General features: G+C 61.6%; 1 protein-coding gene across 1 annotated transcript in view; it reads left to right on the top strand.

Annotated features, from left to right (window-relative positions):
- AP3D1 (adaptor-related protein complex 3, delta 1 subunit) overlaps nucleotides 1-16,732 on the top strand; it is a 36,490-nt gene that overhangs the window by 15,654 nt on the left and 4,104 nt on the right. Inside the window, exons 7-28 of the mRNA XM_012645432.1 lie at nucleotides 1,353-1,492; nucleotides 1,618-1,691; nucleotides 1,848-1,897; nucleotides 3,779-3,828; nucleotides 4,450-4,498; nucleotides 5,278-5,423; nucleotides 5,764-6,143; nucleotides 7,602-7,833; nucleotides 9,330-9,475; nucleotides 9,846-9,987; nucleotides 10,774-10,845; nucleotides 11,664-11,739; nucleotides 11,829-12,028; nucleotides 12,397-12,470; nucleotides 12,846-13,026; nucleotides 13,606-13,665; nucleotides 14,015-14,122; nucleotides 15,050-15,196; nucleotides 15,519-15,566; nucleotides 15,920-16,106; nucleotides 16,333-16,421; nucleotides 16,591-16,676. Coding sequence (XP_012500886.1) covers nucleotides 1,353-1,492; nucleotides 1,618-1,691; nucleotides 1,848-1,897; nucleotides 3,779-3,828; nucleotides 4,450-4,498; nucleotides 5,278-5,423; nucleotides 5,764-6,143; nucleotides 7,602-7,833; nucleotides 9,330-9,475; nucleotides 9,846-9,987; nucleotides 10,774-10,845; nucleotides 11,664-11,739; nucleotides 11,829-12,028; nucleotides 12,397-12,470; nucleotides 12,846-13,026; nucleotides 13,606-13,665; nucleotides 14,015-14,122; nucleotides 15,050-15,196; nucleotides 15,519-15,566; nucleotides 15,920-16,106; nucleotides 16,333-16,421; nucleotides 16,591-16,676 — 2,737 coding nt within the window. The remainder of the gene's footprint in view (nucleotides 1-1,352; nucleotides 1,493-1,617; nucleotides 1,692-1,847; nucleotides 1,898-3,778; nucleotides 3,829-4,449; nucleotides 4,499-5,277; nucleotides 5,424-5,763; nucleotides 6,144-7,601; nucleotides 7,834-9,329; nucleotides 9,476-9,845; nucleotides 9,988-10,773; nucleotides 10,846-11,663; nucleotides 11,740-11,828; nucleotides 12,029-12,396; nucleotides 12,471-12,845; nucleotides 13,027-13,605; nucleotides 13,666-14,014; nucleotides 14,123-15,049; nucleotides 15,197-15,518; nucleotides 15,567-15,919; nucleotides 16,107-16,332; nucleotides 16,422-16,590; nucleotides 16,677-16,732) is intronic.

Below are 16,732 nucleotides of genomic sequence, written 5' to 3'. Positions count from 1 at the left end.
CCGTGGTTCACGATAGCAAAGGGACACAGCAGAGTCAGCAAAGGGCAGGGGCACGGGGTGAGCCGGGGAGGCCAGGCCCAGCTTCCAGAACCCTCTTCCCATGGAGTCATGCAGGACGTGCTCCATCCCCAGCAGCAAGCTGTGATGACAGGCATGGAGTATTGTCCCCACGGAAGCTCACAGGGACCCCACATTTTTCTCCCTCAGGTTTTTTCTTTTTTTTTTTTAATCATTAAAATTTTTTAGGTTATCTTTTTATATTGAAATAATGTCAGATTTATAAAAAACTTGAAAAAATAGTACAAAGAATTCCCGTATGCCCTTTACCCAGCTTTCCAGAATATTCTGTCTTGTGTGATCAAAGTGAAGTCAAGACAAGTAAAGAAGCGAACGTTGATGGGACACTGCTGCCCAAGTGTAGACCAGATTGCCCTTCCCAGCCTCCCCGGCACAAGTCTGCCTCCGGCCATGCCAGCCACCCCTCTGCCCCACAGGCTGCGGATTCGGGGGTTCCTGCTCCCCCTGATTTGCTAGACCAGGTCTCAGAAGCATCGTGCTAAGGGTGGCAGTTTTAGAATGGAGCAGCCAATGCAGGCACAGCCGGGTGACAGAGCCACATGGGGATACTCAGCAGCGGCGTAGATGCTTGCTTCCCTGCTGACGTCGGCCTTTGTGGCCTGGCCTGAACTGGCTACGGCTCCGGTCCTGCCGGATAGAGCTTCCCCCATCCTCCTCCTCCTCGTTCGTTTGTTAGGGTCCTAGGGCAGAAAGCGCTGTCTGTTCCGTCACTTGTCGGTTTACGTCAGGACGAACTCATAGGTGCCTGTTGTACCCTATGGGCTGTTATCCACACCTTCGTTGTTAGTATATTTGCTCCCATTGTCTCAGGTTGGCCGTCGGGCGCCCTTTCGCGTGTGTTCCCGTGCCCACCTGCCACCTCCCCTTATTTCTTGAGCATGTCTTTGCTTTCTGGCACCACAAGATGCCAGGTTCACGTCCCCCTTCCCGGCCCGGAGTCCACGTTTCTCCACGCGGCCCTGCTTCCTTCATTGTTGAAGATCTGGCACTGCGTGTGCTCGCGGTGCTGGGGTATCGTAGCCGCTGGGCCCACCACTTAGCACACAGAGCTAGGAAGTGTGTGTGTGTGTGCGCACGCGTGCATGCCTGTGTCGACACTGCCACTCATCCACGCCGTGTCAGCTGTGCTGGCCGTCCGTGTACATGGTGACGGTCACGAGTTTGTTCTCATGCCTGTGCTTCGAGGCCCACACCACAGGGTTCCCATTTGTGAGGCCCCCCCCCCAGTTGTGAGGATGCCCCCTCTTGCTGATGAGGACCCCCTTGCTCCCCAGGGGTTCAGTCAGCCGCTGTCAACGTCATCTGCGAGCTGGCCAGACGCAACCCCAAGAACTACCTGTCCCTGGCCCCACTGTTCTTCAAGCTGATGACGTCCTCCACCAACAACTGGGTCCTCATCAAGATCATCAAGCTGGCAAGTAGCGCAGGACGTATCCCCTCGTGCTCGCCTGGCCCAGGGGGGCCTAGTTGGTGCTGCTGCGGGTGGCCCTTCCTGCGTCAGCACCGTCCTGCGCGGTGACCGCCCCTCTCGCCCTGCAGTTTGGTGCTCTGACGCCTCTGGAGCCGAGGTTGGGCAAGAAGCTGATCGAGCCTCTCACCAACCTCATCCACAGGTGAGCAGGTGCCCCCACGTGTCCTCGCACCGTTGGGCAGCCAGAGTTCCGGGGCCAGAGCTGCTGGCGGCCCTGCCTGGCAGGCGGTACAGGGGGCCGTCCCCTACTCTGACACGACTCTTGTCCTCACGCCGCTTCTCTGCCCTCCCTCTGCAGCACATCTGCCATGTCCCTTCTCTACGAGTGTGTGAACACTGTGATTGCAGGTGAGAGCTGACACGGGTCCTGTTCTGGAAGGGGCGGCTGTCCTCAGTAGGGGGAGAGGGGACAAAGTGCCCTCAAGTGTCGCCCCTGCTGAAGCTGAGGTGGAAAGCCCCGTGGCGGGGCCTGCGACCGACCGGGCCTCCTCGTGGTCACGCATCTCTGCCCAGCGCCCCACTGCCCTACGCGGGGGGTGTTGCTTGGGGCTCTGGAGCAGCTCAGCCCCCCGCCACGTCCCGGAGTCATCTCATACCTACAGGCGGAGCCTGTCTCCCGCCTTCCAGAGCCGTGGGCTCCGGCCGCTCTGCGCCCACTGTCAGACCCGCCGACAGCTGCTGTTTCTGAGAATTCTTTAAAGCAACCCGAGGCACGTTGTTTCACTAGAGATATATAGCATTGGTGTCTACAACAAAATCGCTTTGTAAGGCGGAATCAGAAGTCGCCCTTCAGGCCCGGCCTGGCTGACAGTGTCCCCAGGGGTAGAGGACAGTCTCTTTAGAACCAGTTTGTCTGGGTGCAGTTGTCTGGCGCACTTCCTTGTGGTTGGTGAATTAGGAGTCCCCCCCGCCCCTTCAGCCCACACCATCGTCCTGTTGGAAAAGCAGGGTCGTGACTCCTGGCAGGGCCCGGCTGGCTGCTGGCTTCACAGCTTTCTCGTGAGCTGGTGTCAGAGCCGGGCTGCGTGAGGTTCGGGTTCTCATTGGCTGCCTGTGCCTGCGGGGGGTACGGGGTGGGCGTGAGTCCCTGCGTCAGCTCTTGCGCCAGCAGTTGCTGCTTGTGGACCCGTGAGGGGGTCTGATGTTCAGTGATTCATGAGAAGCCGGCCCAGGTCTAGTCTGTGACAGCTGTGTGGGCTGTGAGCGTCCCTAAGGCTCTGGGACAGTGGGAGGCGACCTTCACCAGGAAAGAGGGTGTGGCAGGGCAGGAGGATCAGAAGTGATGGGGTGGGGAGAATTTGGGGTGCAGGGAGAGGCAGTGGGTACGGGTGAGGCATCTCCAGGGCCACGCAAATCACAGGAGCAGTGGCTGTTGGATGACAGTACCAAGAGCTGGCATGTGGGGCGTGGCCCCAACACCATCTGTAGCCCCGGCTCCCATGGAACTTGCCCTGGACGGGATGCTGTGTGGCCGACACCCTGGGGCTGTGATTGGACTCCGCCTTCCCGACTCCCTGGGACCTGGTGAGGGGCGGGGCAGAGGTGCAGGCCTGGAGACTCAGACGGCAAGCTGGGTCCCAGACCTCCTGGTAGCTGGTAGCACAGGGGTGCACAGGGAGGGCCCCGGGACTCAGCACGTGGTCGTCTTGGCAGCCGTGGTTCACGATAGCAAAGGGACACAGCAGAGTCAGCAAAGGGCAGGGGCACGGGGTGAGCCGGGGAGGCCAGGCCCAGCTTCCAGAACCCTCTTCCCATGGAGTCATGCAGGACGTGCTCCATCCCCAGCAGCAAGCTGTGATGACAGGCATGGAGTATTGTCCCCACGGAAGCTCACAGGGACCCCACCCAGGTGTCCATGGGGGCTGGTCACGCGGCCCCCTTGCCTGGCCTGTGCCGGGATTCCAGACTCAGAGAACAGCAGGGTCAGGTGCAGACAGAGGTGTTTGCAGGGGCAGTTTAGGCCCAGCCGCCTCTGCTGTCAGTGAGGTGGGGCCGTCCAGGTTCCCAGATGCCCTGAGGGCTGCCTCACCAGCACCTTCTGAGATCACAGCCCCAACCCTGCGCTGCGGCTCTGTCCTGTGTGGGCACCGTTGGGAGGAGCAGTTCCACACGGTGGCGTTTCTGCCCTTACCCCCATCCCCATACCGGGCGAGGGGCAGGAGCCACAGTGGACACTGGGGTGGTGACGTGGCCACGGCATGACACTCACTGGGCGGCTGTCTGTTTCAGTGCTCATCTCGCTGTCCTCCGGCATGCCCAACCACAGCGCCAGCATCCAGGTACTCACCGGGCCACTGTGCTCCTCCTCGGGCTGGGAGCCCCCTGCTGACTGGGTGTGACCGCAGAAGCCCCTGTCCCGCTGTCTGCCTTGTCCTGGCCCCCTCTGTTCTGTGTGGTGTGTTGTGGGCTGTGTACGCCCACTGAGCCACGGCCCTGGTGCTCCTGCCCGAGTGCTCAGGGTAGCCACCCAGACTGTGTCTCTGTGTCTTGCCCATGTTTGGGGACAGCCCTCCTCTGTCCCCAAGCTGCCTGGCCTGGAGGCCTTTGGGATGGTCGTTTCTTGTTTTTCATGTTGTTTGGTTCAAGTTTATTTTAACTATGTGACTAATGTGTACAGTAAGTCCCTGGATCCCAGTCCCTCCTACGGGGCACACTGTGCAGTTGGACGTGTGTCCCCACGTGGCATGTTTACAGTGGTGGCAGCATCTGTGTTCGCTGGTGCCTATAGACTCACTGTTGTGCCCAGTGGAGTGGGGTCCTGGTGTGGGCCCCAGACAGGCTGGCCCCCCGCCCGTGCCGCTGCAAGGGTCCAGCCTGCTTCTCTCCTGTCCTCTGGGCTGTGGGGCGGGCAGATGGAGGCCGGGGCCAGGGCCGGCTGGAGTCACGTTTCCTCTTTGCAGCTCTGTGTTCAGAAGTTGAGGATACTGATAGAAGACTCGGATCAGAACTGTGAGTCGCTCTCCCGCCCTACTCTTTCATTTCCGTTTCCTACACCTTTGTGAGGTCAGGTCTCTTCCCCATGTGGGAGGAAAGCGTGAACAGCGTCAGCGATGCCCAGTCCTCTTCCTCACAGACCCGGTGCTGGCAGAGCGACACGGGCTTCAGAGACAGCCCCCGCCAGTACCGTGCAGCCCACTTGCACCCACTCCCCTCGACCCACGTGGTGGGCAGCTGGAAGGTTGCCAGGCCAGAAGGTTTTCAGGAGGCTTGGTGTGTGCAGACAGCCAGGGCAGGGGCCTCGAGGAAGATCCTCCTGGTCCCAGGGGGGCAGTTGGGGGGAAGGGGATCGGGCAGGGGGTCAGCTACACTGACGTGTGCTCACCGAGCATCTGGTCCGTGGTGTCCTGACGTACAAGGCTCTGCATCTCTTGGGGGGGGGGGTGGCATTGATTGGTCAATAGCACATGGCACTGCTGCGGCGGGCACCTCTGTATCCTTGTGAGGGATTCCAGCTCAGGACCACCCGCCTGGCATCTGGCCCCAGGTGTGGGGCTGTGTTTAGGGTGCTCATTAGAAGCCAGATTTGTTTTAGAGCAGGGCTGGGCACGCTGTCCCCGTGGAGGCCTGGGCAGTAAACAGAACACTCCTCCTCCTCCTCCTGCTCCTGCTCCTCCTCCTCGTCCTCGGCTTTGCTATCTGAAGCAGAGACTGGCTCACGTGCTCTGTGCCCTGCCATGGCACCAGCACCTTCTTGTGTCCGGGCTAATCGCCTCCTGCCGTCTCTGCAGTGAAGTACCTGGGGCTGTTGGCCATGTCCAAGATCCTGAAAACACACCCTAAGTCCGTGCAGTCCCACAAGGACCTCATCCTGCAGTGTCTGGACGACAAGGACGAGTCCATCCGGCTGCGGGCCCTGGACCTGCTGTACGGAATGGTGCGTGCCCGCCCACCCGGCTTCCCCACCGTGTCTTAGCACTTTGAGGGACTTTAACCCTCAGGTATCAAAGCCCTGAGCAGCACGTGGGTGTCAGGAGACCCTCAAGTTCAGGGTTAGCAGCGTGTGGGGGCCGGGCACTGGGGACCAGGTCTGACCTCTGCTCCAAGGACACATCTGGACTCGGGGGCTGGGGCCAGGCCCACCGAGTGACCGTGGGGGCCTTGTGCTCCTCATCTGTCACAGGTATGCACGGCCTCCCCGGTGTAGGCCTGTACACGCAGGTCCACCCGTGAGCCGTGGATTCAGAGCTGGGCCTCCCTCACCTGTCCCACCCCAGGTGTCCAAGAAGAACCTGATGGAGATCGTCAAGAAGCTGATGACCCACGTGGACAAGGCCGAGGGCACCACCTACCGTGATGAGCTGCTCACCAAGATCATCGACATCTGCAGCCAGTCCAACTACCAGCACATCACCAACTTCGAGTGGTACATCAGCATCCTGGTGGAGCTCACCCGGCTGGAGGGCACCCGTCATGGCCACCTCATCGCCGCACAGATGCTGGACGTGGCCATCCGCGTGAAGGCCATCCGCAAATTTGCCGTGTCCCAGATGTCCACGCTGCTTGACAATGCCCACCTGGTAGCCAGCAGCACCCAGCGGAATGGGATCTGCGAGGTGCTCTATGCTGCCGCCTGGATCTGCGGGGAGTTCTCGGAGTGAGTGGGTGCAGGGACAGGCTCAGCTCCCCCAGGCTCCCTGGCAGTGACAGGATGAAGGGATGATGCCGGCTGATCTTACATGCACCCCATCCACTCTGCCCTGCTCTGGTTCTATGGTGCCCATGAGACCATAGATCCCCTGGGCCCTGGGGAGCTGTGGAAGGGGGCTGGCCTGTGAGGCTCAGGGAGAGCCCTGGCTCTGCTCAGATACCTGGGAGGTGGGCGACAGTGAGACCTGCCCCCACGCCAGGCCTGCCCTGCAGGCAGGAGCTCTGGGAGGCACTCAGCCCCAGCCTGCCTGCTGCCAGGCCCTTCTGGGGGGTCCAGGAGTCTCAGTGCCAGGCTCTAGGTAGACTACAAGGACTCCCTGGTCCAGGGGCGCACCGGCCCCAAGAGGATAGTGGCAGCCATTGCCGAGCAGACTTGATCCCTGAGCCCCTTGAAAGTGGGGTGTGTTGCTAAGGCCTCAGCTCAGGCACTGTCACACAGAAATCTGGATTCCCGATTTCTCCTGGAAAGACTAAGATTTGCTGCTATCCCCCGCCTCTGCCCTGCGGCCCAGGCCTGGCCCAGCAGGCGCTGTAGGGCAGCTGCCCCTCCATCCCGTCATTGCCCCCCGCCGGCCTCTGAGCCTCTGCCCCACCCTGGACGTGCTGTAGCTCAATGAAGACTGGCCTGTGTCCTGTCATCCTCTCCTGGGAAAAGAGTTTACCGTAAACTTTTTTTTTTTTTTTGAGACAGAGTCTTACTCTGTTGCCTGGGCTAGAGTGCTGTGACGTCAGCCTAGCTCAAAGCAACCTCAAACTCCTGGGCTCAAGCGATCCTCCTGCCTCAGCCTCCCAAGTAGCTGGGACTATAGGCATGCACCACCATGCCCGGCTAATTTTTTATATATATATATTTTTAGTTGTCTAGCTAATTTTTTTCAATTTTTTTAGTAGAGATGGGGTCTCGCTCTTGCTCAGGCTGGTCTCGAACTCCTGACCTTGAGCGATCCACCTGCCTCGGCCTCCCAGAGTGCTAGGATTACAGGCATGAGCCACCGCACCCGGCCCATAAACATTTTTTTGATCACAGAAAAAGCAGCAGCTCAAGTGTCGCCCACACCACAGAGCCCTGGTCTTGCAGACCGCTCAGTCTTTCCCCAAGTTTCCTCCTCCTCTTCTCCCTTCCACCTCTCTAGAGCCAGCCCCCGGTGCTGACAGGGTCTTCTTCCCGCGGTTCTCTGCCTTCCCTCCATCCAGCCACTCTGTGATGCTCATGTCTCTGTCGTGTCCCTGTTACAGCCGTTTATGGTCCCTGATGCCTTCAAATCCCATCTCTCAGCCCGATCAGGGCACGAGGGAGCCCCAGAGTCACTCCCTGTGTGACAAGCCCAAGCCTCTGCTCCTCACCTCGAGAGGAGCCACCAGGGTGGGTGTCTGCAGAGGCCTCACCCCGGCCCCCTGTCCCCAGGCACCTGCAGGAGCCCCAGCACACCCTAGAGGCCATGCTGCGGCCCAAAGTCACCACGCTGCCCGGCCACATCCAGGCCGTGTACGTGCAGAACGTCGTCAAGCTGTACGCCTCCATCCTGCAGCAGAAGGAGCAGGCGGCGGACATGGAGGAGGCCCAGGCGGTCACCCAGCTTATGGTGGACCGGCTGCCCCAGTTTGTACAGAGCGCGGACCTGGAGGTGCAGGAGCGGGTAAGGCCAGGTGTGCACGCTGGGCCCCATGTTGGACCAGCTGTGGCTTCCGCAGGGGCTGATGACAGCGTCTGAACCTGGGAAGAGTCCTCGACGAGCCGCTGGTTCTTTCTGCCCAGTGGCAACCCGTTTGCATGGTGCCTTCATACCTTCCCCAATCCCCTGTCACGGTCCCACCCCTTCCGGGACTGGGGGTTCCTTGGCCTGCAAGGGTGGCCTTAGGTGGCAGCAGGTTTCTGTTGGGTGCTGGGTGGGCGGGGACCCTGCTGGCCCTTGTGGTGCACGGCACGTGGCCAAGCAATTGGGTGGGAGCCTGGGCTTCGGGGGCCACATAGCTGTGACTCTGTGACCAGCCCGGATAGCCAGACACTGACGCCGAGGGCCATGGCGGGAAAAAGAGGTGTTTTATCACAAGGCATCATGCAAGGAGAACCGTCCACTAACACTCGAGCCCCAGACTCCCCGACGTCTCACAGCCAGGCTTTACAGGGGTGGGGACATTTCAGGCAGACCTGGCCCAAAAGGCATATCCCAAAGTGGGGGCAGGCACAGGTAGATGAGAGATTTTCGGATTGGTGGAAAGGAATGTTAAAGTGACAGGACCATCGGGGAATTTTTTTTTTAGATTTTTTTTTTTTTCATTCTTAAATCTTCTTATACATTTTTTTGTACTCCCCAGGTAATTTTTTATCCCTCCCCCTCCTTCCTCCCCAATGGTGAGTCCGTAGCATCCGTCTTAGCCTTCCGCGAGCCCTCGCGTAGCTGGGGGATTTAGACCACAGCACGGCGCTCAGCGTTCAGTCCTCTGTTCCTCCCGTGTCTGCATTTTCCACCCCGTCGGGGTTTCTCAAAGCCTCGAGAACATGTGTTAGTAAGGTGCCGTCTCAGTGTCCGCGGGGACCAGACCTCCTGGTGGCTCCAGCTGCTTGGAGGCCATGGATCTTTTTAGGGCCAGCTGGGGCCCAAAACTTCCCCTGGGGGGACCCAAGATTGTCCCTTATTTCCACATTTGGGAGCCTAGTGCCTTGTGGGTGACGTGGCTTCTCCATGGACTAGGCCACACACTGGCGCCCGGTGTCACCCACCAGGTCCCTGGTTTCCCCCGATAGAGTCTGGTGTGTGACATTGGCTGAGGAGGTGCATGTGGGCCACAGACCTGGACCCTGCACATGCTGGCATTGCCAGGGCCGGCCGTGGCCTTGGCCTGTGGTCTCTGCCCTCTGAGGGAGCCAGCACCGAGGCCCAGAGCCCCGAGGCAGCCCCTATGGGAGGTGGCGCTGCGGGTTTCTTGGGGTGCACACCTGGTGGGGGGGCGTCTTCACGTGAGGCGCAGAGCTCCTTCTGTCATGCCCTTGCTGTCCTGTTGGTGACCAAGACGGTGGCTTGTTGGCTGGGCTGTGGCTGACGTGGCTCAAGGTGGGGTGGTTGAGCATTGCCGTCCCCGAGGGTGGCTCAGTGGCCGTCTCTGCTGTCTGTGACCTGTCTGTGTCCCCCAGGCGTCCTGCATCTTGCAGCTGGTCAAGCACGTGCAGAAGCTACAGGCCAAGGCCGTGCCTGTGGCAGAGGAAGTGAGTGCCCTCTTTGCTGGGGAGCTGAACCCCGTGGCTCCCAAGGCCCAGAAGAAGGTTCCAGTCCCTGAAGGGTGAGCCCGTTGATGTCCCTGATGCTGGGAGGGACCGCAGGCTAACTGCACCCAGGACCCACTGTTGGCCAGGAGGGTGTAGGGGGCAAGGGGCGCCCATCTGGCTGGTGACCCCTTTGTGTCACTGACCTGGACTCTGGCCAGTTCCTGTGGGCCGCACGTGGGCCTGGTGCTGTGCCCGGGGAGTGGGTCTGTCCCAGCCCTTGCCGTGAGCCTCTGGGGCGGTGCAGCCTGTGTGGGCCCTCCTGAGTGTGAAGGGCAGGGCCGTACCACAGTGACCCTGCTCAGGGTGGGTGCCCACGGTTGCCTCGGTGCAGCCCTCAGCTGGCCGGGGAGGCGGGGCGCTGTGTGACCTCCCTGTCTGGCGCAGTCTGGACCTAGACGCTTGGATCAACGAGCCACTCTCGGACAGTGAGTCTGAGGACGAGAAGCCCAAGGCCATGTTCCACGAGGAGGAGCAGCGGCAGGCCAAGCACCGTCTGCCCGAGGTGGATGAGGAAGAGCTGGCCCGGGTAAGGGCGTGGCGGGGGGCAGGGGGGCGCGGCCTCCTTCTGTCCCTCTCTGTCCTGGGGTCTGCCAGGCAGGCTCCCTACGCCCTGAGGGGACACCTGATATCAGGTTGGGTCTTGTTGCCATGGGGAATGGATTCTCCAAATCCTGGAGCCTCCCCAGGAGAACCCGTCAGCCTGACCTCCCCACGGGCCTGTGGATGCTTGGCTAGGCCCGGCCCTCCAGGGTACTGCTGCCACGGCACGCTGTAGACACGTGCGGTGTCTACATGGCCCAAAAGGGGCAGAGACGAGAGGGTAGCCCCAGGGTCCCACTGGAGGTGGCACCTGCCCCCATCCCCGCTCTGGCATTGGCCCCTCTCTTTCTGAAGTCATCAAGCCCTCTCTCGCCCTGCTCTCGTGCACGGGGAGAGGGCAGCCCTCCCTCAAGCTCTGCCTCCCGTGCTGGCTCCGCAGTGGCAGGTGCCCAGGGTGGTGCCCAGTGCTGTGTCCTGTGCCCTGCTGCTGAGCCTTCAGGCAGCACTACCCCAGGCAGGGCAGCCGACCTCTCTGAACTCCGATCCCTGAGGTGGAGGCGGGTGTCCCTGCCTCCTGGACTCTGAGCACTGCCTTTTCCACAGCACGTGCTCTTTCCAGCCACCGGCTTCAGTTCCTTGTTAGTAAAAGGCCAACAGTGAAAATAAGATAGCCAGCCTCCCCCTCCCCAGGGTGGGGAGCCATTGGCGGGGCCCAGCCCCCGGCATCCCTGTCCTAGCTCACCCGTGTTCACGGCGCATCCTATCCCTGCAGCGTCGAGAGGCCCGGAAGCAGGAGCAGGCCAACAACCCGTTCTACATCAAAAGTTCTCCGTCCCCGCAGAAGGTGAGGCGGGTTCCCGAGCACATGTCCGAGGGACGATCGCTGCTCAGCAGGTGCCCAGGGCTGACTGTCCTCAGCCACCAGCAGCACTTGGGGGCCTGTCTCCAAGGAGTGCCAGGTTGCAGGGCGTACCCTGCGACCCATGTGGTGGAGGCAGCCGCTGAGCACAGTAGTGTGTGGCGCTCAGCCACTGCAGAGGGGCAAGGGAGGGACAGGGAGGGCTGCAGCGGGAGCACGGGCTTCTGTGCACGGAGGGGGAGGAGTCGGTGCGTCTCTGCAGGAAGGCAGCACATGTGGGCACGTCCCTTGGTATCTCAGCCCATCCTGCGTCTGTACGCTCTACCGAGCTGCCACGGAGTGCGTCCTGCTCGGCCCTTTAAGCCCCTGGGTTGTCCTTGCTGCTTCTCGGGCAGATCCTGGGAGTGGAGTTGGGGGGTCATGCGGCTCGTTTCTTCACGCCCTTGGTGGTACCGGTTGTCGTCCAACTCTCTGACTGTTGCCGTCCTGGTGGGCGTGCTGTGTTGGGAGGCTGTATTGCTTTTCTAATCTGAACCAAAAAGATTCTGAGGGAAAAAACTGAGGAAAACTGTGCTGCTCCTAGTGCCACAGACCTGTGTTGTCTTCCTTGAACCACAAAATTCGCCCCAGTTGTTAAGAAAACGTGCAGCAGGGGCTGAGCTGTGCACACAGTGGCTCTCACAGCCCAGAGCCCTGGCACCCGGCTCCCCCCGGGAATGTTGACATGTCTTGGCCCCAGGCTCGTGTTCCCGGGAGGCGCACCCTGCCTGGCGGCCAGTAACGCCTCGCGATTGCCTTTGCAGCGCTACCAGGACACACCGGGCGTGGAGCATATCCCCGTGGTGCAGATTGACCTCTCTGTCCCGCTGAAGGTCCCAGGCAAGTGTCCGTCGGCCCCACGGCTCCCAGGGCTGCTGCCATCCCCTCGAGGCTCCAGGGCCCTGCGCTCAGCCCGCTGCTGCCTGCAGGGCTGCCCCTGTCGGACCAGTATGTGCGGCTAGAGGAGGAGCGGAGGCACCGGCAGAGGCTGGAGAAGGACAAGCGCAGGAAGAAGCGCAGGGACAAGGAGAAGAAGGGCAAGCGCCGCCACAGCTCGCTGCCCACGGAGAGTGACGAGGACATCGCTCCTGCTCAGCAGGTGGACATCGTCACTGAGGAGATGCCCGAGGTCAGCTGGGGGCTTTCACCGTGGTGGCCTCAGGGGGCTGGCCCTGGGGGACGCGTCCTTTCTACATCCCCGTGGCTGAGCTTGTCCTGGCCAGGACCCTGGGGGAGGTCTTGCTGGCCGCGAGTGGACTCCCCCCACGTCCCGCCCCAGGAGGCCAGCAGCCCCAAGGGCAGATGTGCATCTGCTACATTTCTGGGGCCCAGCAGCCCTTGGCACATGAGGATAATGAGCAGTGTCCTCCCTGTCGAGGCCGCGTCACTGCCCACAGCCCTGGTTGTCTCGGGCAGTCCCACTGTGTCAGGGATAAGGGACCTCACTAGGCCACGGGGCAGGCTCAATGGACACGGAGTTCCCTTCTGTCCCCTCAGAATGCTTTGCCCAGCGACGAGGACGACAAAGACCCCAACGACCCCTACAGGGCCCTGGATATCGACCTGGATAAGTAAGGAAGGGTGCTGGTGGGCGTCCGGTGTGGGGGTGGGGGGCTGCCATGCGGCCGGGCGCAGACCAAGGGGCTCCTCCTGTGGAGTGGGGGCCGGGCTAGGGTGGGGTGACCAGGCAGGGATGTGTGGCCTGGGCTCTCCCCAGGCAGTGACTGGCAGCGCTGCTTGGCAACTGTCTTCTGACCAAGACCGGCCCTAACCCAGCGTGGGTTCCAAGGTCCGAGGTCCTGGGGCGCTGGGGAGGGTATGGCCATCGGGGTGCATCCGTGGAGATGTTGGCAGGTACCCCAGTGGTCGGGGTGGACCGGGCTGTGGGGCTGGGTGGCAGGCGTGGGCCGCACTCCCTCCTGACCTCCGGCCCCTCCCCTCACAAGGCCCTTGGCCGACAGTGAGAAGCTGCCTGTCCAGAAACATAGGAACGCTGAGAACGCCAAGTCCCCCGAAAAAGAAGACGTTCCCGTGGTAGAAAAAAAGAGTAAGAAGCCCAAAAAAAAAGAGAAGAAGCACAAAGAAAAGGAGAGAGAGAAAGAGAAGAAGAAGGAGAAGGAGAGGAAGGTGAGGTCGGCACCCAGGCCGGGGCTGTCTCCACTCCCCTCCCTCGCCCTGGAGCCAGGTGTCAGAGACAGTGGCGAGCGCACGGGACGTGGTGACTCCGAGCCTGGGCATGGGGTGTCGGGGCTGTCCGTGAGCTCACGTTTAGGGGCCCCACGAGGACCAGACCATCCCTGAGCGAGGACATTCTCGGCAGCACTGGTCAGCCCGGCGAGGTGGGGAAGCCGCCCTCGCGCGGCTGCAGAACCTTTCCTCGGTGTCCACGTTTTCACACAGGGAATGAAGTGGGTTTTTTAAAGAAGTGCGTACGTGGAGCCTGTTCCCTGCTGACAGGCGTGCAGGCCGCTGTGGCTGTAGATTGCAGGAACAGCGCACACCCATGTGCCGATCTGTTTGCCGACGCTGCTTTAGCAGTGTAGCCGAGTCAGCCTTGGACACCTAACACGTCCTCGGCTCCTTGACCAGAAGGTTCTGCAAATCTCACTTGGCCCAGGGCCCTGGTGGGAGCAGTGAGGGAGGGTGTGGCTGCCCTTGGGCCCGGCCGCGCCCTGAGCCCTTCCTGCCTTCCTGCTGTGGTTTCAGGGCGAGGACTTAGACTTCTGGCTGTCCACCACCCCACCGCCTGCCCCGGTCCCGTCCACGGTAAGAGCCTGGCGGTGCCAGCGTGTCTTCAGAGGTCACATCAGGTCCCCAGCTCTGAGGTCTCCCTTGGCGGGCCCTGTGCTTCCCTGTTAATAACCTGTCCACCCGCAGGGCTGGAGGGCTCGTGTCCTGTGCTGGGCAAGGTGTGAATAGGAAGGGGAACCCTGCCGGGCCTCGACACCCGAAGGCTCTGTTACTTCTATGCCACTCACAGGGGCCCCCAGCCTCTTGGGGAGCGAGGGCACAGGACTCGCAGGGGTGCCTGGGCCCCTTTCTTCTCACAGAGGGCTGAGGGTGGGCGCAGGGCCCTTGCTGGCAGCCGTGAGCCCTCCATCCTGGCTCCCTGCAGGACACGCTCAGTGCTAACACAAACACTGACGCCGCCCCCAAAGACGAGCTGGAGGAACCCAGGAGAGAGGCCCAGGATGGGGAGGACCAGGACCAAGACCAGGAGAAGGTGAGGCCCAGGGCAGGCAGCCTGGCAGGCACCGGGTGGGGTGGATGGGCCTGTGCCTCTGGCCATGTGCACCAGGTGCCACCCACGTGGTGATGGGGCTGCCCCTGGATCCCCCGAGAAGGGCAGCCCAGCTCCCGCCTTCACCTCTGTGATCTCTTAGTGGTCTTTGGTGGTGGTTATTGTTCTATTTTCTCATAACAGCTTTTTGGGATGTGATTCACGACCCATAGATTTCACTTTTCCTAAATGTGCAGTTCAGTGTTTTTAAGATTTTCACAGAGTTGCACAACCACCACCTCTGATTCCAGAACATTCCAGCATCCCAAAAAGACACTTGTCCTCATCAGCAGTCCCTCCCCATTCCTTCCCCCAGCCCTAGGAGACCACAAATCCACGTCCCATCTTCATGGATCTGCCTGTTCTGGACATTTCACATAAACGGAGTCTCACACTGTGTGTCTGTCTGTGTCTGTGAGCACAGTGTCCCCAGGGTCCACCCACGCTATGGCCTATGTCAGAGCCTTGTCCCTTGTCGTGGCTGAGTGACACTCCAGTGTGTGGATGGACCGTTCACCCATCAGTGGACGCTCGGGCTGTTCCCCCCTTTTGGCTGTAGTGAGTTGTGCTGCTGTGAACGTGCGTGGACAAGCTTCCGTGTGGACGTGTGTTTTCTCTCTCGGGCGTGTCACTGTGCATTGTGTCTGGAGTTCTTGTTGTCTTTCCCCTGTGTGCCACTGCCAAGGAGTGAGGTCCTTGCTGCAGCTGGGTCTCTGTGGCCCTGGAGAATGGCTGGTCCTGCGGTCACCCCCTGGCATGGGTGACCCCACCCTCATGCCGAGAGAGCGCCCGGTGCTGTAGGGCCCTCTTAACAGCTGCGGTGGCTCCCTTTGGGGTGCCACTCGCTAACCCTGGACTCTCCCACCCCAGAAACCTTCCAAGCATAAGAAGAAGCACAAGAAGGAGAGGGAGGAGCGGCCCAAGGACAAGAAGAGATCCAGGAAGAAGCTGCCGGGGAGTGAGGAGGCGCCGGGGGAGCCCGTGCAGAACGGCGCGCTCGAGGAGGGGCCTCTCCCGGTGAGGGGTACTTCAGCGCCCAGCCCCTCCCGCAGAGGGCGGCTGGGGCTGGGGCTTCGCTGGTGCCTGTGCCTCCTTCAGGGAGAGAACTGAGCCGATTCTAGACAGAGCCGAGACGCTGGGGGGGGCGGCGGGACCCTGGGGCTTGGCGGGCGCCCTCCTCCAGCCGTCGAACCTCGTGGTGGAGGCTGTGCTCCCACGAGCGGGGGCTCCCAGCCTGGTGCCCTCTGACGCTTGTCGCCCAGCGTTCCAGCAGTCCTTCAAGGGACGGAGCTCGTGGGTTCTTGTCACCCAGAGCTAAAGTGTCTTTTCTTCTCCCCAGCCTATGTCCAGCTACTCCCTCCTGGCTGAAAATTCTTACATTAAAATGGTGAGTGCTGTGGGCATTACTGGGGTCTGGGGTGGGGCTGGCAACCTCAGCTGACACAAAGGATCGTGTGGGAAACCCTGGGGGCACCGGAGGCTCTGGGATGTCTGCGCACCCAGGGTCACATCCTCAGAGGCAGTACTTGGCCGTGGTGGTGTTGGATACTGGCCCGCTGCGGGACAGGAGGGTTACTGTGGTGTGTTCACGAAGAGATAGGCCGTGGCTCTCCGGTTGGGAGTGCGCCCCTCCCTGCTTGTCTCTGCACGTGCAGAAGGCCTGCTGTTTCTGTGGCCGTTGGGGAGAGAGGGACTCGGGCCTTCAGGCCACCGCGGCTGACGCTGGCCTTGCTCCTGCAGACCTACGGCGTCCAGGGCAGCCTGCAGGACAGCCAGGTCACCGTGTCGATCATCCTGGAGAACCGCAGCAGCAGCGTCCTCAAGAGCATGGAGCTCAGCGTGTTGGACTCGCTCAACACCAGGATGGCCCGGCCGGAGGGCTCCTCCGTCCACGACGGCGTCCCCGTGCCTTTCCAGCTGCCCCCGGGTGAGCCCCCAGGCATCTGGGGTCTCGCGGGCTCTCTGCGGCCCGAGGGCAGGCCCGGTGGCCGAGTCTGCCGTCTGTGGGTGGCAGTGGGACCAGGTTGGGGCCGGGGGGCGACACCAGAAATCCCTGTATTTGCTCCTGAGTCCTGGAGCTCCTAGGTGAGCTGCCCGTCAGCGAGGGGCACTGGGGCTGAGGCTCAGGCCCTGCTGCCACTTGTCCCGGCCAGGTGTCTCCAACGAAGCGCAGTTTGTGTTCACCGTCCAGAGCATCGTCATGGCCCAGAAGCTCAAGGGCACCCTGTCCTTCATCGCCAAGGTACATGCCGCTTTGCACCTGCACGCGGGGCGCGGGCTGGTGTCAGGGAGCCAGCTCTGCAGGCTTGGGGACCTGGCTGGCTGCTGTTCCTGGTCGTCCCCACCCTGTGGGGTGTCGGGGTGTCCCAGACGAGGCTCCCCGCTCAGCTGTGGCCTCCACTCTACTGCAGGACGACGAAGGCGCCACCCATGAGAAGCTGGACTTCAAGCTGCACTTCAGCTGCTCCTCGTACTTGACCACGACGCCCTGCTACAGGTGCGCCGCCTCCGCAGTGGAGATAACCTGCACCCAGGCCCCGAGGCAGCCTCAGC

The sequence above is a fragment of the Propithecus coquereli genome, unplaced genomic scaffold (assembly GCF_000956105.1).
Source record: "Propithecus coquereli isolate 6110/MARCELLA unplaced genomic scaffold, Pcoq_1.0 Scaffold232, whole genome shotgun sequence".
NCBI classification, from domain to species: domain Eukaryota; kingdom Metazoa; phylum Chordata; class Mammalia; order Primates; family Indriidae; genus Propithecus; species Propithecus coquereli.
Note: the sequence above shows the minus strand (reverse complement) of the source record. Positions and strands in the feature narration are given on the sequence as shown.